Raw genomic sequence first — 19902 nt, 5'->3', positions numbered from 1 at the left:
TTCCTGCTGGGTAGAGGCACAGCACAACAGCAGCACCAGCAGAGCTGCTCCAGTACCGGACACCAGCGACATGTGGGACTGTTTGTCTTTCCTGCCCTGACTTACAGCACAGGGTGATGTGTGAGCTTGGGCTTTGCATTCTGGCCATGTTTGCTTCATTTATCAGTTATAGCCATCTACTCTGACAGATATTTTTTCTTACTAGACTTTAATGTGCCCAAACCCTATGAACAGTATTAAATGAGGAACAAATGTGCAGCAGTTCCACTGCCAGATACAACGTTTCTGAGGTTTAATGCAGATTGGATTTGAATCTGACTATTAATATATGTTACATATGGATCTTTTTAAAAATTAGACAGTTTTGTAGAATATAATGAAGGGGATAGGGATGGACTATTCTGTATCTAGATGTACACTGAAAATATGTAAATCTGGGGAGTAGATGTGTAAAGCAGATGTGTTTGTGGTAGGGCACCGAGAGAGGTATGTGAACAAGGGTACACAAGTACAGGCAGCAGATCCTTGCTCTTGCTCTTTTTTTTGGTGCCTGTTTCCATATGTTGTCTTCCTTAGTGGCTTTTTGGGTTTCCCAGAGAGGAGGTGAAGGTGGTTCCATGCACACCTCCAGGTTGTGGTGCTTGCACCCAAGATGTGCTGGTTGACTCTTCTCCCCAGATGGCCTGTGTCTCCAGTGTTGTTCATGTTGACAGCCTGGGACACATGCCAACAGCTGTGCTAACCCAAGTGTTATCACTGATGTCCTCTGACCTGTGTGAGGCTGAGGATGACCATCAGCACCCGAGAGAGCCAACCCTTGCTGCAGAGCTCCCAGGCATGGCTGGAGTCCCTGTGGAGCAATGCCAGGTGACCCAGGGCTGTCCTGTGCTGTGTTCATTCAGCCCCTCTAGCAAAGGCACTTACTAGATTGTGCGAAGGAAAAATCTCATTGTAAAGTAATAACTTTGCTCAATATGTGCAACCTTTAGGTGCACTTCCTTGCATCTGGAAAAAAGCAATCTGCTTTGAAACACAGGGAAAAATTTCTGCTGGAATTCTGCCCTCAAATCACAAAAAGAGGTTGGGGGTTGTCCGTGCAAAAGATTTTGAGAGTTTTACCCCAGTGGCCTTTGCAGTAATGTGGAGCACATATCCTTCCTTCCTCCAGGTTTTTACTCTGTATGCTTTTTCATCATCCTGAGCAAAGATCTGTTGAAAATCTTGACTTGTGACTACAGTAACTCTTGCTGGAGGTCCTGAAACGTGAGCTTAAGCAGAATGCCTCAGTCTGAGTGATTTGTTGGAAAATCTGTGTTTCTATTATTACAATTTAGTTTGTTTAGGTATTATCTTTGTCTTGAAGGCAGTGAAATTTGTAGTTATCTTCTGTGCAAGAGAACTTGGAAGGTATGGAGTGGCCAGTGAGTTTTCCTCTCCCCTCTTTCTAAATCTGTTGTGGTTTCTCAGTTGAGCTTTGTGGAAAATCCCTACTCAGAGTCCAAGAATGTAATCAATCCTCCTTATTAAAACTTTGATTAATGCCATGACTGTGGGGAATAGCTCCCCTCAAACTGAAGAAGCTGGAACTGGAGAGCTGCTTTTTCATAATTAGCAGAAATAATACTGAACAGGATGAGTGAGTCACCTTCAGGAATTTTTTTTTTTTACGCAGGCTTTGGTTGTCAGTTGGTTTCACTAGACAAATCTGTCCTTAACAGCAAGGATCTACAGAGGAGGCCACAAATGCAGTGACATTCAGACTTGCATCCTGTCCACTGGACACGGAGATGGGTGGAGGTGGGACCCACAGGCATGCTGAGGGCAGCTCAGAGCTTTCCAGCCAGCAGTCAAGATTTCCATCATGCAGACATGACATCACTGCTGATGTGTTAGGATCCCCAGTCTCACTTGGCATGGTGTTTATGTCCTTGTGGGCATGGGCCCCAGCCACTTCTCCCCAGCAGATGGGGAGAGTGGGAGCACCTATCCGTCAGTTTCTGGAGATCCCACTGTTTTTGCTTCCTGTAGCATCAACTTGCTAGTCAAAATACCCCTATGCAGTGCTAATAAAAAGAGAACATATTTATTTTCTTCATTCTCAAACTGCCAGAATCAGCAGCTCTCTAGCCCAGGGGGGCTGGAAATGCAGGCTTTGGGCTATGGGGACCCTGTCAGTGCTGATTGACAGTAGATCAAGCGTGTGGGTGGGAGAATAATTGCAGCAGAAATTAAATTGGCAGCGCGTAGCCAGAGCTGGAATAGGATGCGAGTCCTCCCAAATCTGGATGCTTCGCTGAAATAGCTATGTGGGGTGAAAGGCTGGGTTTCCGCTGGCAGTGCAGACAGGGAGAGGCACTTCCCAGAGCAGTCTGTCAGGAACAGCATCCTGGTGCTACTCAACTGGCAGAGCAGCCCCCATGTCATTCTCAGGGGATGGATGAGGGAGGTAGGTCAGTGCTCTTGGATGTCTCTTGTGCTGTGTCCTGAGCAGTGGCTTTCCCAGCCCGACCACCCGACTAGGGGATGAGCTCTGGGCAGTGGAGAAGAGCTGGTCTCTCCACAGCATCAGGGGAGTTGCACAGGAATGATGAGAAGGCTGTTTCTGCTCATCACTTCCGAATTATTTTTCCTATGTGTTATCTGTTCTTGACACCCAGCTCTCAGTCCACAAAGATTTGTTGTTAGTTTGTCCTGACTAAAATCAGGTGCAAGGCGTGTGGCTTGCCATGTGAAAATGCCAGCCGGAAGGGGGTGAAGAGGAGGAACTGGGGCAAACTTGCATTTAGTGTAGCTGTTTGAGCAGCCTAATCCAGTCAGTGCAGGAAACCCAGTGCTGGGTGTGAGCCAGGCCAGTGGAAATGTGAATACACCTTTGTTTGTTCTTGCCAGAGGGGCTCAGATGTGTGTGGTTGCAGGACTGAGGAGCTGCTACCTTCTGTTGCACGTGGCATCCACCCAGCATGGGCTCTGCAGCATCATTCCTAGGAGTTTTTCATACTTGCCCTGACCTCACAAATAGTATCACTGCTGATCATGCTTGCTCCTAATTACATAAATAAAATTACATGTGGGCTTCAGGGGAGTCTGAGCCTCTGGTGCCCCAGCTCTGGGCACCTAGGGACAGCAGTGGTTGTCCCGCAGTAGAGCAGGGAGGGTACTTTGCTGCTAACATGTCCCTTAGCACTGATTTTAACACCTTTAAAAATGTCTTAAATATGCTCATATTTGCTTTTTGCTAGATCTTTTTTCTTTTTTTACTAAGGGTGAATGTCTCCTCACTTAATTAACTGAGTAATGGATTTAGTTTAATTTAACTTTAATTAAATGGAGTATTTGTTTTAAGTTCTCCGTGGGTTGCTGCCGTGCAGGAAACTTACACATAACTTCTTTTCAAAAGCCTGGCATAGGTCATGCTGAGTTCTGTGAGCTGGGGGTTAAAGCCTCCTTGCTGAAGAGGTGGAATTTCCTTTCTCAAGGCAACTGACCTTCCTTCCTCCCCTGCTCGCAGGGCAGGATGGGCTGTGCCTGCTTCTGGGAAAGGTCTTGCTGGGACCCCCTGTCCCAACTGGCTGGGCACGAACCAGCACTCTCCTGACGGAAGGAGGGAAAATGTCTGCCTTGTGCTTTGGGGAAAACAAAGGATGAGCTAATGCCCTGGCACAAATGCAGGTTCCTTTCCATGGGAACTCTCAACTCGTTTTTGAGGACTGATTTAATAGCAGAAACATGCTGAAGCCTGACAGCCATTGTGGGTGCATCAGCTGTGAGCTCCGGGTGCTCAGGCAACATTTCACATCCAGATATTGGGGTTTTACACCACAAAATACCAGTGATCTAATTTACTGGGTGAAGAGGTTACACACTCATAGCTGTGCACTTGTGTTTACTTTTTCCTGTGATACAGTATTGCAGCATTTGAAAGCAGAGGAGTTTTCTGAGTACCACTGTAACATCTTGAAGCTGTAATCTTTTATGTGAAATTCTCTGTGTATGTCTTATATAAATTAGCATTAAGTGAGTTTTGGTAGTCCTGGTATATGAAAGAGGCAAAACCACTATTAGGATAAAGGAGGGAAAAAATGGGACTGGAAACTTTAAAATGGTGTTTTCTTCTGTCTAGGTAACTTGAATAATTTGTTCTCATTGAAGGTACATAGGAATTATACTGAAATGATAACAGTGGGGGTTGGTTTAGGACAAAACAAAATGCTGTTGGATTAAGTGCTAACACAGACATACACTGTGTTATTTTACTTGGTAACACCAGTTTCAGTGATGACTCTGTTAACACAGGTAAGGAAACTGCTGCTTGTGTACTCAGAAGTGCTGAGTGTTTGGAAGCACAGGTGTAGCTCAGTGTTTCTGTTCTTATCCATCAGGAAAAACAGCTTATCCCCTCTCATTTTTCCTTGTGTCTCACTTAAAAGGAATTAACTGCTCTTGGAGGTCACTTGAGTAACCTGCTGGGACGACAGATGTGGAGAGAGCCATCCCCAGTGGTGCAAGGGGGGGATACTGGATGGTGGAAGGATGCTCACTGTGGTCCTTCGGGATGATCAGGCTGAAGCAGCTGCTCCCATCCTCTAAAGCAGCTTATGCCACAGAGGGCTGGGAAAGGCTGAGACGTGTTTTTGAATCTACCTGAATTTATCTTTTTTTATTAACGAGGAAAAAAAAGGTTGGGGCATTCCAAAATGAAAAAATATGTTAACCTATTGCTTTTGCTGTGTTTTCTGGTGTACCTTACCCTGGTTTTTACAGAAAGAGGTGTTCAGATAAGCCATTCTGGTGAAGTAGGCACCTTTTGGTTTTACACATGTAATGTTTGTGTAGCCTGAAGCTTAGCTTGTTGCCAGTGAAGCTTTTAGTTTCAATTAGCTGCTGATAATGATTATGGAAAGAAAATCAGAAAGTGTGATATGGTAACACCTGAAAATGCAACAATTCCCCAAATGAGGAAGAGGAGAGAGACAGTAAGCTGGAAAGCATGAAATCAGGACATAGCCTGTTAGTGTTAAGCTCACCAACTTTGTCCTATAACCCAAACACCAGATGGTCAGAAAAGTGATTCAGTGGAAGCATGGACTGAAATGGAAACAGTAGCATCTTCCCTGGGAGAAAGGGGGCAGGCAGGAGGGCGGGTGTGATGGTTTCAGGTATTTTTCCATCTGTAGTGGATATTATTTTCTGTCAGTGGGAAAGTTAATCCAACAGCAGTCTGTGCGTGGTGGGGGCATCAGTCCAACACCTGCACTGAGCAATGTCCTCCTGTTCCTGAGCTTGGAAGGTGACCCTGAAGACTGGGAAGTAGAAGGAAAGTCCTCTCTAGGGTTTAGACTGTTGTTGAGCCTAGCTCTAGTGAGGTAGTCACCTGGCAGAAGCTTGCTGCTGCTGCTGGGGAGAGGAGGAAATTTCAAGGCTCTTCTACCAAGACATTCATACAAAGCTCTCCTCTGGCTGCTGGGTAAATACCACTCTCACACTTGATGTTAAAAATGTGCCCTCTGCACTGCTGCAGGCAAGATAAATGCAAACACATTTTAATCTTGACAGGTAACTTTTTTCCATTGCTGTGGATTTTTAAGAGACTGTTGGGGAGCAAGGTAGCTTATGGGGTAAAATCCTGGCATTGCAGCTGGAGTCTCTCCTGAGCTCTTTAATTTGCATGGGGGTGGAGCTTTTCCCTGGAGCTGTGGGAGAAAACATCCATCAGAGCCTTGCTGGTGGCCATCCACATGGCCGCTCCAAGGTGGAGAAATGTTACTGCTCTTTGACTGTGAGAGATTTGTTCCTGGGTTAAATGTGTGCTGGCCTTGTGCTGTACCTTGTGCTATACAGAATCACAGAACGGTTTGGGTTGAAAAGGACCTTAAAGCTAATCTAGTCCCATCCCCCTGCCATGGGCAGGGACACCTTCCACTAGACCAGGTTGCTCCAAGCCCCATCCAGCCTGGCCTTGAACACTTCCAGGGATGGGGCAGCCACAGCTTCTCTGGGCAACCTGTGCCAGGGCCTCACCACCTTCACAGGGAAGAATTTCTTCCTAATATCCCATCTAAACCTGTCCTCTGTCAGTGTGAAGGTGTTCCCCCTTGTCCTGTCACTACATGCCTTTGTGCAGTACTGCCTGGGGATATGGGTGGGCTGGGGCTCCACCAGGCTCCAGCTTGAGTCATGTTCACATGAACATTGTCTTCAGCCTTTGTACGAAAAGACCATCTGATTTTAAGAGTTTGATCTCTTACTTTAAAAGATCTGAAAAACTAATTTGGTATTATGTGACAACTGTGAAAGGAGTGTAGTGAGAAGGATGTGATGGATAAGGTTTTCCTTCAGACTGTGGTATACATTGAAAGGGGAGCTTGGCAGAATATTTGAAATTTGTCTTGTAAAATAACCCACACACTCAGTTTATCCAGCCTCAGTAAATGAGACTCAACCTTTTTTCTTTATCTCTTAATCTTCTGACCTGAGCGAAGTAATGGGATCATACTTACTGGAGCTTTTGAAAGTTAGATTGAAGGCTCCTTAGTCTGTAAAAGCAGCATATACACAGAACATCTGAACTGTGCTTATAGGGAAGTACATGTTAAAATGAGTGTAGCTTTTAAAATTTATCCTTTTCTCCAAGCTTTGGGAGCAGCCTTTGTTATAAGAGTTCCCCGTGGGACTTCTCCTGAGGCTTTTGTTGGAGAATCAGTCCTGTTCCTGTGGCCATTGGCCACAGTGTAAATCACTTACTTGCATTGAAATTAAATCCATGCTGTCTGTCCCATGCGCCCCTTCTGTGGGGTAATAATAAGATTTCCATTTCTGGGACTTTTGAACTGGTTTATCAGAGATGAAACAGTATCTTTACTGTTGAAAACCTGGGGGAAGGAGAGGAGGGACTGCAGCATTGCAGTTGTCTTCTGTGCAGAGGCCGAATCTTGGCTTGAGGGTGTCAGGATGTACTGGGATATGTCTTCAGGCTTAATTGCTTGGCACATTTGCATGATAGAGGACTTGAAATAATGAAGGCAGTAAAACTTCATCCTCAGAAAGCCCTCTGCCAGGAGAGGCCAGAATCAATTGGGACTCAATTACCTAAGCTTGGAGCAAGGGAGAAAGAAGCCAAAGGAGGAGCTGGAGCAGACAGGCTTGTCCTGCTGTTGCTGGATGATGGACACAGGTCACAAGAGGCACCTCTTCTGGGTGACTCTATGGCTGAAGGGTGCTTTATGTCCTGGTGCATAAATAGCATTGCTTGTGTCTGTAATTCAGCATTTTGGCAGCAGATACTCAGGTGACACTGGCCCATCGTGCTCTGTTTTTGAGAAGAGATCTGAAGACAATCAAACAGAAAACTGCTTTGGGCTGAGCCAAGCGTTAATGTCCTTCAGCTCTGTTTGAGTCTTATGTGTTGTGTGAGAACAGGACCAGCACGCCCAGGATTAGGAAAATAAACAAGGTTCAGGCAATTCCTGTGGGGATGAGCTCCCACATCACAGGGACAGAGCTGCTGCTGGTCCTGTCTGGGCAAATCTCCCACCACCATTGCACAAATGGGCAGATGGAGGGTAGATTTGGGGCTCGGAGGTGTAATCTAGGAGATGTTTCCAGCTCTGCAGCTGGTGAGTTTGCTCCCAAGGAAGGTTTCTTAGATGCACTGAAACCATCATTGCTCAAAGCTCTTCCAAATCATGCTGTGGGTGGAGGGGCTTGCTTGGAGGTTCTAGGAGCCAATGTTGACCTCTCAAATTAGCAATCTTCAGTTTTAATCTCTGTCTGGTAGTCTGGAAAAAGGAGATTAATTATTTTGTTTGTACTTCTGGTCTTTTAAAAGTCTAATTTATAACACACTGAAGTGAATGAACTTTAAATGCTTTGGATCGGAATATGAAGTCTGATGTTCTCTAAATCTCTGTGGTCTCTACAGCTAAGGACTTGCAGTTGAAAAAAGGTGGAAGGACAAATAGGATATTTTGCAAAATGCATTTAAAAAAACCACCAAGCATGAGAAAACAAATTGGGAGTTTCTGGTTTGTAGGCTAAAAGAGTTGTCCTTGGTGAAAGTCCACAGGCCACCCTTAAGAAGGGTTTGTGAACTCAGTTTTAAAAAGGCTGTAAAAAGCAGGAAGAAAATTCAGCAAAGAAAAGCAAATTAGGTCCCAAAGGGGGGAAATTTGAACTGATCTTGAATTTGACAACTGAAAAGAAATCCATCTGGTTCTGGGTTTCTGAGGGTGAATGTGTGAGTGTTTTGCACAAAGCAATGTCTTGCAGAGGTCTCACAGCCTTTGAGGAAGAGGAGACTGAGCTCTGATCTGGGAACAGCTTTTTGTGCTACCGGAGAAGCCTCTTGATCCCTATGGATGCTGGTGGGTCACCTGTGGCTTTATAACATGACTGAGCAGAGGAAAGGTGAGCTACCACCACCATGAACATCCTCCTCCCACAGGGACGGAGAGCTAGTGGCAATTGGGGATGCCAAGCAGTGCTGGAAGGACTCTGTTTTTCTGTTACATCACTGGCCTTCCATGCCTTTTGGAGAGTGCCCAAGCAATAAGTTTTAGCTTTACAGCAACATTTGGTCTTGATGTACAAATTGCTGAGCTTAACAGGGACAAAGGGGCAACACTTTACAAACTGCCTTGGATTTAAGCAAGTCCATGGAGATGATGGTCTGGAGGTCCTTTGCTGGAAATAGCTGCCAGTCCCATGCTCCCCAGCAAATGTCTGGATGGCAACCAGTGTGCAGGAGCACATGAGGTCAGAGGAGAGGACCCTCTCCTTCAGCCACCCTGGACGGAGTGTGAATCTGAGCCACGTGGCACAGATAATTAAAGGTAATGGCTTTCATAGCTCTCAGTGCTGCCACCCATATGGGCTATTGCTTTTTTCCCAAAAAATCTTTATGATCCTTCTTTTCCTATCTGCGTCATGGTTGAGTCTTTTCTTTATTTCCCTTGAAATAATAATGTAAATCTGGGAATTAGAAACCCATAGCCTGCTTGTATATATATTTGTTTTAAGCATATAAATTGGGGAACAGTTAAAATTATATTATTCCTGGCAGCAAAATTTCTTTTTTAATAGACAATTTGAAGTTATTATATTGGAAGCAGTTTTCCCCACGTGTGTGTGCATGCATGGTGTGGAGGGAACTGTGCCAAGAGGGCTCCAGGCAGTTTCTGAGCTGGGGAAGTTGCTGGGAGCTTGCTGGATTTCAGCTGATGGTAGGGAAAAAACCTCAAAGGCACCATCTTGCAGTTCTTAACTAAGCTTGGTTTTATCAATGGGTGTTTTGCCTTAGGAAGAACTGAAGGATTGGACTTCCAAGACCGTTTTCTGGCAGGATCTGTTTTTTACTTCTCTTAGCTGTTCGTTTTTACAAGGTTTGGGAGTGCCAGTGTGTTGTCCTGTGCACCAGTGATAGACGTTTGTTTCCAAATAGTATTTATGGGATTATTTTAGTCAAAAGTAAGCTTTGTATCAGAGCCCCACAATATGCACTTTGTTGTTTGTTCATAGGATGGTGTTTTATTTCCCTGCTTGGTTTTTCATCAGCTTCAATCTACTGAGAAGATGATGGAAGGCAGCTCTGTTGGGGAGCTGCCCAAGAACAAATTAAACCAGATTAAACAGATTCCAGCTTTTTACACAGCATCTATGTCTTTCATCAGTCCAGGCATGTTTGTGACTCACATGGCTGGAAATAGCAACCAGCGTGTGTCCATGGGCTGTGTCCAGCTTCCTGCTGCTTTTCCCAATTGCTGGAATTAGCTCCTCTCCCCATAGTGAGTTTTTGCAGGTAAAGCCTGGCTCAGTTGACATTAGCAGTAGGTACTGCTTGGTTTATGGGTGTGGATGGGACTGACTAATAGCACACCCATATACATAGAATTCCATGTGTGTGGAATAACACATAGGTAATGTTTGACATTGGTAAAATGGTAAAGTAATGGGGAAAATTTGTGGTTTAATGGCATCTGAGTTCCTGACTTGAGGTTATATGACAAAAATATTTCTACAGTTTACCTTGGGGACTTACAAAGCAAATGGAAATATGAATACAAAGCTAAACCCTTGACTGATGTGTTGCTCATACTGTAAAAGGCTGATCTTATCTGGGGAGAAAACCTCCCTAAACGAACATGGATCTGTGTGGACATGGATAGCTGCAAGTGAAAATCCCAGGACTGGTCCCTTGGCCTCAGGTGTTGCCCAACTTACAAGTGGAGCTGCCTAGCGTGGATTTATCCTGTTTTGCTGATGGAAATGGAAGTGATGGCCCTGAAGGCAGGAGCACAACAAGTGCCCTCAGAGTGATGGAATGTGGAATAAGAAGTAGACTCACTTAAAGAGCCTTTCTTTTAAAGAAATAGCAAATACACTTTTACAGGAGAGTAAATGCAGAATATTTGGCAGTGGCTCACCATGGAGAAACAGCAAGTTCATTTGTTTGGGGACCAAGGGGAGCTGTGTAGATTCAGCACAATTTAACTGCAGGTCAAGCCTGAATTTTCCTTTTCCTGCTGCACATGCCTGTTTTCCACAACACACATAAAATGTTATTACTGCAAATGCATGTCCCAACACAGCCCCTCCATGTACATCACACATTATAAATTTTAGGTTTTTCTGCTTTCTTTCTCTTCCAGGACAGTGGCCCTGCCCAGAGCAGGAGGTCAATTCCCCATGGATCTGAGGGCAGCCCCATGGACAACAAGCAGATGCTGAATGTGCAGCATCACCAACCAACCCGGCTCCATGTGAACAACAGCTCTGAGTCAGCGCTTCCAGGCCAGCTGAGTGGACTCCACATCACTCCTGCCCACAGGTAGGACCAGGGCAGGGCTTGCGTTCTGTGTCTGCTGCTGTTCCTGCAAACTCCAGTTCAGGGAGTGCACAGAAGCTGTGGTGCCCCTGAAGCTCCAGATATCATGGAATCTTAGACTCATTTCAGTTGGAAAGACCTTCAAGATCATCCTCGGTAACCATTGACCTAACTCTGCCAAGTCCATCAAGATGCTGGGCTGGACCCCTGCTTCACTGGTCAAGTGTAGGTGGGAGGAAAAAAAAAGAAACTAGCCAAATAAACAAAACAAAGGAAAAAAAAAGGTTTGGAAACACCAATTTCTGAACAAAACAGCTACATCTACCTAGGTAGCAACTGCAACATTGAATTGAGGCTTGTGATGCTGATGCAATGCATCTTGGTGAAGGTGCTCATTCTCCAGATCTCTGTTAAGACCCTTCTATTGCTGATGTGAGTAGGGAGATTAGTGGTCCCTGGGTACTGGGATTAATGCTAGGGAAGACAAGAGGAGGAGAGGTTTAAATTGCATATTAGCAAAAATGTCACCAAAAAGGTTGTCAAACCCTGGCGCAGGCTGCCTGGAGCGATGGTGGAGTCGCCATACTTGGAGGGACTTAACAGACATGTGGATGTTTCTCTTGGGGACATGGTTTAGTGGTGGCCTTGGCAGTGCTGGGGGAATGATGTGGCTTGATGATCTTAGAGGGCTTTTCTAACCTAAACAATTCCATGGCTGTGAGTGTCACAGACAATAACGCACTGTTTATTAAAAGTGTATATCCAAGGCAGGATGGAAGGTGCTGCCCTCCTAGGAGTGGGGATCACCTTGCCACAGACCCAGGAGCCAACACTTGCCCTGGAAACTGGAGATACCGGCTGAAAAGATGAACTCCAGTAACTGGGATGTTTATATCTGTTCAGTACAGCTATCCGGGAGGCTGAGGAATAAATAATACTCCTAGGAAAGAAAAGGCTTTTGTGTAGCCAAGAATGGTTTGGGTGGATAACTCAGACTTTGAGACAAGCCAGGTTGTGGGCTGGGATGCTTTCACATGGCTTATGAGGATCTTGATTTATGTTCCTCCAAACTGGCAGAATATCCTGCAAGAAAGTAATGTCTGTATCACATGCAAAGAGAGTTTCTTTTCAGCTTGGGAACTCTGTGTCTGCATGAATCTGTATTTCAGCACAGCTTATTCCCTGTGCTGCTCCAGGAAAGTTAATGAAGTTGGAAAGAGGAGAACTGCACAAAAAATATAGAGAACAAAATCTGGTGTTATCTGCAAGTGAGCCGAAAGCCAGGACATTCACTTGGGTCTTTGAGTAGAATTGGGGCAGGAGTGCGTTTTCTTTGAATTGGTGTTTGATGAGGCTGGGCTGGCCAAAACCTGCCTTTTCCCATTGAAAATGTGTGAACTGATGTAGGAGTGAGGTGTAGCAGGGTAGACAAGCACTTGGAGCGCACATGCAGGGTTTGGACTGGCTGGGAGTCATGGGGATAAGTCCATGGCTCTGCCCCAGCGTGGCTCAGCCCCACCACCCAGGCTGGCCCTTACTTCCCACAGGGACCAGAGCTGCTGGGGAGTCATTCCCAGAATGTGGAGCTCTGGCCATTCTTTGAAAGTGACCTTTGTCTGGAGGTTTTTTTTCTCTTTCTTTCTTTCTTTAAAAGTGAATGTTATTTCTTTTGTTTATTTATTTAAGCAGATGTGAATATAATACTGGTGGAGAAAATTATCCAGATGATGGCTAAAGTATGTGAAGCTGATGGATTTCAGGGCTCTTGCTATTTTTATTGGTTTTATAATGATCTTGATGACCTCTATAAAAAGGAGGAGGAGCCCCTTGCCCAGAGCTGTGCTGTGTGTTGGGGCCTCTGGAGCACAACAGCACTTGGATTCAGCTCTTCTCAGCAGGACATTTAAACATGTACCTGAAATATTTTTGATTCCAGACCATGCTTTTCCTGTTTTGATGTATTGGACTGGAATAGTGGTTTAAATTGTTATTTGTTGTCTGTGCATCCCAAATGCTTCACATACAGACCAGGAGCAGCTCCAGTCTGAAGGCTGGAGGTGGGGGTTACAGGGCAGCCCCAGTGTCCCCCTCTCTGGTGGCATGGTTTTCTCAGTTAAGCTGTGGGCTGTGCTTGTGATGTACCTATGGTAACACCAGCTTCACAAGAGGCACTTGTGGGTGGTGAGAGGGTTTGCTGTCCTGCCTGGCACATGCTCTCCAGATGCCCTTACAAGGGGTGAGTGCATGCCCTGGCCCTGCATAGCTAATGAAATGCATATTTTTCCCATTTTTTCAGTAAATTCCATGGGTGGCAAAGCAATTTACAGCATTTACAAGCAGCTGCCCTCTTTCCTGAAGGCATTTGGTAACTGGGCTAGCCCTTGCTGTGTTGCTCAATTGGAGCCCAACAAGGGAACAAGTTTAACCTCCTTGATTCAGCAGCTGTTCCTGGGCCAGACATACGTCCAGGCAGGGAAACACATGGGAACAGAGGTGCTTAATTAAATCTGTGGGAATGTAGAGATTTCAGTACCTGCCTGATGAGCTTACAGTAGCTGTTTCTGTTTGACTTGAGCCTTTCTTTCTTTGCTTTAAACCAGCACTGACCCCATGAAGTCTCTCCCACGGAACAGAAATGGGATTGATGTGGAGTCAGATGTCTACAAAATGCTTCAGGATTATGAAAAGCCCATTTCAGAGCCAAAGCAGTCGGGATCCTTCCGATACTTACAGGGAATGTTGGAGGCCGGTGAGAATGGTAAGGAGGTTGGCACCCAAGCACCCTCCTGTGAGGAAACCACTGGGATGGCAGGTTTCAAATCAGGGTTTTGTGTACTCTGGCTTGCCAAATTTTGTGGCTGACTTGAGCACCGTGTGAAAGCTGGATTTGCAACCAGTGTGGCAGCTGTTTTTCCGAGACGGTTTATGAAATGTGATGGCCTTAAGCAGTTGTTTAAGATCACTGTTGGAGAACCTGGTCTGGTTAAGTAAATGGCATTTGCATAAGGATGTGGGATGGTCCTCAGAAATGCAGGGATAGAGATCAGGAGTTCTTGGCTCACTTCTCAGGTCTGTCACAGCTTCCTGCCCGTGTCATTAACACATTAAATAATAAGCTTCCCAATCTATACATTTCACCTTTTCTTTTTGCCTTTCAACCTTAAGTCCATTGGGATTTTTATATTCAAACTTTTAGCCTTTGCTTTACAGTAATTAGGGCAAGACTTCTCTTTCTGCTTGCTTCCAAGGGCCCCATACTCCAATCATGGGAATCCAGGAATGTATATTTTATGGGAAAATACCAACTACTGTAAATCTCATTATGAAGCTGTGAGAGGTAGGGAGCTGGGCTGTTGCACTTCAGTTTCTGTGTATCTAAAGTGCTGGAGAAGTCCGTTCTTTGACGAGAAGGATGTTGGTTCTTGCTTCACAAGAAGCACAATTGCAGGTAACTTCTGATCATCATGGAATTCTACCAGCATTGGTTTTCTCAGTGGAACTGAGCCATAGTTGCAAAGCATGAGACAGGACCAACCTCAGAAGCACTGGGTTTATTATTATATTTAGTATTAGTATTACAGCCCCTGGATTGGCAGAAAAACTGATGTTAAATACAGGCCCCAGTTGGACCTTCAAGTCCTTTACCAAGAGCAAGGACAAACCTGCTGCTCCCCCAGTCTCCTCATTAGGAAGAAGCAAATGGGAAGTGACTGTTAATCCCAATTAGTAACGCTGCTGACTGCCTCCCTTCTCTGTGCCAGGGAAAGGGAACAAAATTCAAGCTTTGCTCCTGCTTCTCCCTGCATCCCGCAGCCCTGGGCTGGCAGCAACCCACTGCTAGGAGGAAGGGAGAAAGAAAAGACTGTGGACTGGAGGAATGGGGAACAAAGAGGTGTCAGGACAAGTCCCCACATCCTGGGACTGTCGAGCCAGTCCTGGATGTGTGCTCATTAGCATTCTCTTAGCACTAGCCCATCACCAGTGCAACACCACCTGTTCGACTGGAGCCTGAGAGGCTGCGGTCGGGCCCCAGCCAGCATGAGACAGGCTGGAGCAGTCATTGTCACCTCCTGGGCTCTACCATCCTCCCTCTCCCCCTCATTGGTGTGGAAGGAATGTGTGACTGCCTGCAGGCACAGCCCCACTCATGCCTTGGTCATTCATTTATTTCACAAGGGATGAAAAATTAAGTGAAAAGCATCTCTGCTTGGCATGAAGCTCTGTGATGTTCCAGCATGTTTTCAATCCCAAGTGTTCCTGCTGGGTTTGTTTTACAGCTGCCACCACTGCTTTTTCCTTAAGCCTAAAATTACACATTTTGACTTAAGCCTGCTCTGCATCGTCCTTTTAAAGTCAAGCTCTCCTCTCCTGAAGAGCTGCGTGTCTTGGACAACAATCTGTTTTATATGGAATGTGTTTCTACTGAAAGCATTTTAGCCCTATCCCACACCCTTAGGGAGCAATGCTTTGTGCTGAGGTGGAGGCTGGAGGGATGGCAGTGCCCACCTTCATAGGCACCCATGACCCAGGAACGACACCCTCCAGCCATAACGGGGATGGCATGGTTGAGGTTGTGGAGTTAAAGCATTTTCCTGCCCTGCTGAAGACTGTAAATCACCGTTAGACTGAGCTGGTAAATAGAAGAAAATGATCCACAGTTCAGGAAGATGGGAAGCAGCCTTCTCTGCAGGGTTCATTTTGCTGTAAAATCCCTTTTTTTTCCCCTTCCTTCCTTTTTTAAGCAGCTTATCAAGCACTCTGCATGAGAGTCAGTGACAGCTTAACTGTTAAATGTTGGCAAAGGAGCATGTCTAGTCCAAGCATGCTGTGTCTCATGCTGGGGGAAGCCAACAGCTTGAGCAGTTGCTTCAGTTTATTCCCAGCAAGGCAGCAGAAGGATTCAGCAAGGGGCTTGGCTGGAGCCAGCCGAGCACTGGGGGAAACTCCTGGGGTGGAGTAGCCCTGCTCTGCTCTTGGGCAGGCACTCTTGCACGTATCAAAGCTCTTGGCGTTGCTAAACACTCTATTGTGTTTTGGGGAAGTGGGGTCTGGTGGGAAGTTGGTCCTTTAGGTTTTACCCACTTCGCTGGAACTGCTGGAAGCATTGGTCTCTTTGTCAGAGCCATGGCTGGAGAGGGGGGCTGTGGTGTGAAGGTGCCTGTGCACCCCAGGGGATGAGTCAGGTGTGCACCCTCCTTCCTGTCTGGGCCCAGGACAATAAGCACTCCTGAGACACACTGGATGGAGGAGCAGGGGTCTCTCCATGGAACAAAGCTTTTCTGAGCAATGCCCTTCAAACTGTATCTGTTGTGTAACCCTGCCTGGGGTCAGTGAGCAACCAGCTGTGACAATGCATTGGCTCCAGATATTAAAAGTTCCCTTCAGGAAAGGCAGAGATGTTCCTGGAGCCACGGAAGGCACTTGCACTGGATTTTGCTCTGGAGTTGCCAAAACTGGCACAGAGTTATGTGCAGATAGCTCAGTCAGAAAGTGCTTGTGCCCTACTGAGACCTTCTGGGAGTCAGGGCTTGAAGCATGTGTTTACAATGGACCCTGGACTGAAACATCTTGGAAGCTCAGGGAGTGTGGCAAATTAGAACTCTGGAGAATGACTTGTTCATCCAAGAGCTCCTCTGCTGCTTTTCCAAACTGTGAGCCAAATGGTCCTTCTTCATGAGCTTTTCCTTTCTATGAACTTAGGCCATCACAGAGGAACCATAGATCGATATATGCCAAACAGACCAGTCAGTTGTCAGCCGTGGAAAACCATGCAGTCACTACTGGAAGCTTTTAAGTATCCCAGGGGTTGGTAACAAGCATGTTGGTGTTGTCCAGAATTGGCGGGCAGATGGTAGATCGTCTGTAGGGAGTGCAGTGCAGGCAGCAACACTGAAAACTCTGCTATGATACTGTTCACATGCACAAAATCTTCATTGCTTCCTTTCCCATTGTTGGATGTTTATGAAAGGAGGCCTGGTGCCTCAGAAGACCTTATCTTCTATCACAATATTTTGGTTTAGATTATTTGAGCTTAAATGCGTGCTCTAGGAAGAAAAGTGCATGTGATTCTATTATTGTTTGGTTCAGTTTGCCTCATTCTCTGAAAGGCTTTCATCTCCATCTCCTTGAGAGATGGTGGATCTACCAAGTGTACCTGAAATGTTGGTGTGATGGAACCTTTTTTTTTTTTTTTTGAGCTTCTCTGAGCTCTTCACTATTTATTATTCTTAACTTAGTAAGTAGTGTTACAGCCAAATTAACCTCACATCTCTAGATCACAGCTGCTTTGTATTTTGACAAGGTCCATGTCTATTGAGCTAGTGCTATCCTGGAACTTCCAAGGAAGTTGCAGATCCTGTTATGACACACAGAGACTCATTGGACTCCTTAAGGGAAAAGAAAAAGAAAAGGAAGAAAAAGAGAAAAAAACAGCCCTGAGAGGCAGAGTTTTCAATCTGTGTCTTTATAATTCTTGGCAGGTGAAAAACTCGACAAACTGAGCAACCCCCGAAACATCAAGCCCCCGGTGCCAAAGCTTGGTGGTCCCATGTCCGGGCTGCAGATGCTTCCCGAGTGCACCCGCTGTGGGAATGGGATTGTGTAAGTGTCTTGCCTCACCAAAGCCCCCTGTGCAGTGGGGATGGTGACACTGGAACACAGCTGGGTTGGGTCCTGCCAGGCACATGGGTTATAATTTATAGGAGAATACCTTGAATCCCTTTCTGGTTTTTTCTAACCATATCTAAACCTGAGCAATACAGTTTGGATTGCCCCTTTTAAGGGAGTCTCGCAAGGGATAGTTTATGGGATGGTTTGTGCCCTGCTTATCACAGTAGCTGCCCAGGGACTATGAATAGCACCACAGCACTGGCCCTCCTTCACTGCCTTACAAGGGCTGGGGGGAGAAACACCATGAGTGTTGAGAAGAAGAGAGCCGTGAGTTGGTTTTTTTGTTTGTTGAAGAGTTACTGTCTGACAGATGGATGTTTATTTCAGAAAGTATAGGTGTTTTTCTGTTTGGTTCTGTTGTAATTTATGACCTATTGTAACTTAGGTTTTGCTGTAATTTACATCCTGCTCAAGCCAGGTATGCTGGCTGACTGTGAGCTGTGCAAATGACTGTAACCGTGTTCTTGGTGCTGTGAGTTGAGGGTCTCTGCTCCATAAGTCATAGTGCCTGTGAGTGTACAGCCCCAGTCCTTGCAGGATGCTTGCTCCTGATTTTCAGATCCAGGCTGACTGTAGATACTTAAGGCTCTGCTTTGCATCGAGCTGTGGAGCAGTGCTGCCGGGTGTGGAGCACCCCTTCCCGCAGAAGCATAGTGAAGCCATACCTGGAATGAGGTGGCAGCTTTGGGTGGGCTGAGATGTTGGGATGAGAACCCCTGATAACACCCTTACATGTCCCTGCATGCTGCTTTCCTCCACCTACTCTGTTTTACTTGAGGCAGCAGGAAAAGCTGTTCATGCACATTGTTTCTCCACCTCACCTAAGCTTTCCCCATCTCTCCCAGGGGCACCATCGTCAAGGCTCGGGACAAACTCTACCACCCCGAGTGCTTCATGTGCGACGACTGTGGCCTCAACCTGAAGCAGAGAGGGTATTTCTTCATTGAGGAGCAGCTGTACTGTGAGACGCACGCCAAGGAGAGGGTTAAACCCCCCGAGGGATATGACGTGGTGGCTGTTTATCCAAACGCTAAAGTTGAACTCGTCTAAGCCTGGGCTGTGCTCTGGAGAGGTCGGGTGTGCCCACCCACGTTCTCCTGCCAGCTGTGAGCAGCGCGGCTGTAATCAACCCCAATTACCAAAGCCCAAGTTAAAATGCTTTTTCCTAGATAAAACCATTTACACTTGGGATCTCTGGAGAATGGTGTTGAAAGCATTCAGACAGGTTTTCCCTTCTTTTTGGCACTCTGCTTTTTGCTGTGTTGGGTTATTAGTCTGTGCTATAGTCTTATCCAAGATCTGTGTAAATATTGATTAATTCTCTACTCTGTTTCATATAAAAACCTGTATTCCTTTTTTTTTTTTTTTTTTTTTTTTGTGCCCTCCTTCTACTGAAGATGTTTTAGAAGATGTTTTAAAAGCTCAAAGAAAATAAGGCACTTTAGCAAAAGAAGCTGTCTCTTATGTCCTGACCCTAATCTTCTGTCCTGTGGCTGCCCCAGTGATTAAAAACCAATCCCTGAGAGTCAGGACGATACCAGTGGGTGCCTCAGTCAGCTGCATCCCAGCAGATGTGTCAAGGAAGGGTGGTCTCTTAAAGCAGTAATTATAGTGAAACTCCCTGGACCAGGGCAGTGCAGTTTGAAGCTGACACGGACTGATTTGAGTTCCCCAAGAGATCTCCACACTGAGTGTGTGATGAGGTTTTTTCCTTCCTTCTTCTACTCCTAATTCTATTGTTCTGTCATCTAATCACTCAAGCACACCTTGAAAAGACACTGCAGTAGTCTGGAGCACCCTTTGATTATCCCTACTTCTGCGCACAGATGCCTTTGCTTTGGCCATTGTGACTGTTCCCCAGTTTTTGCTATAGTTTTGCAGTCCTTTATTTCTAGATCCTCAGATCACTGCTATCTGGGTCTGCCTCCCAGCAGGGAGGGGGTGATAAAATCCCTCCAGGCACTTAGGGAATAACTGGAGCTTGGGTGAGCCCCAAGTCCCAGGGCGGCAGGATTAGTTTTATACCCATCTCCCAAGGCTGTGCCTTCAGCCACGTCCATCATCCACTTTATTTGACAGGGAAGAGATTTTGTGGATCTTGAAATGTTGCTTTGTTAGAGAAATGTGGGTTTTTTCATGTTAATACTTGGAGGAAGGAGAGAGAGAGTTGAGTTGCTCAGCTGCTGAGTACTGCTGTGCAAGGTGATGGGAGCTGTGTCTTTGCTACCATGAGGTTACTTCTGCTTTGCAACAGCCTCACTTTGAGAGCCTCACCCCTTTCCCTCCTGGTTCTCCATAAGAGGGAAAACTGTGGATTGGAGGAGGGTTGGGAGCATGATCCTAGTTGGGGCTGAGCAGGTAATTTCTTCCTACAGGTTCTGCACCCCAGAAGGAATTTTAGGGTGTTACTGGTC

The 19902-nt window shown here is 46.0% G+C and overlaps 1 protein-coding gene across 1 annotated transcript in view; it reads left to right on the top strand.

Moving 5' to 3' along the window:
• PDLIM4 (PDZ and LIM domain 4) overlaps positions 1-19643 on the top strand; it is a 43425-nt gene extending 23782 nt beyond the window's left edge. The window contains exons 4-7 of the mRNA XM_008643424.2: positions 10644-10822; positions 13420-13577; positions 17299-17419; positions 18334-19643. Coding sequence (XP_008641646.1) covers positions 10644-10822; positions 13420-13577; positions 17299-17419; positions 18334-18538 — 663 coding nt within the window. The 3' untranslated portion in view covers positions 18539-19643. The remainder of the gene's footprint in view (positions 1-10643; positions 10823-13419; positions 13578-17298; positions 17420-18333) is intronic.
• Positions 19644-19902: the final 259 nt, after the last annotated feature.

The sequence above is a fragment of the Corvus brachyrhynchos genome, unplaced genomic scaffold, assembly GCF_000691975.1.
Source record: "Corvus brachyrhynchos isolate BGI_N302 unplaced genomic scaffold, ASM69197v1 scaffold381, whole genome shotgun sequence".
Taxonomy (NCBI): Eukaryota; Metazoa; Chordata; class Aves; order Passeriformes; family Corvidae; genus Corvus; species Corvus brachyrhynchos.
The sequence above is the reverse complement of the archived record's forward strand: the minus strand, read 5'-3'. Positions and strand labels throughout refer to the sequence as shown.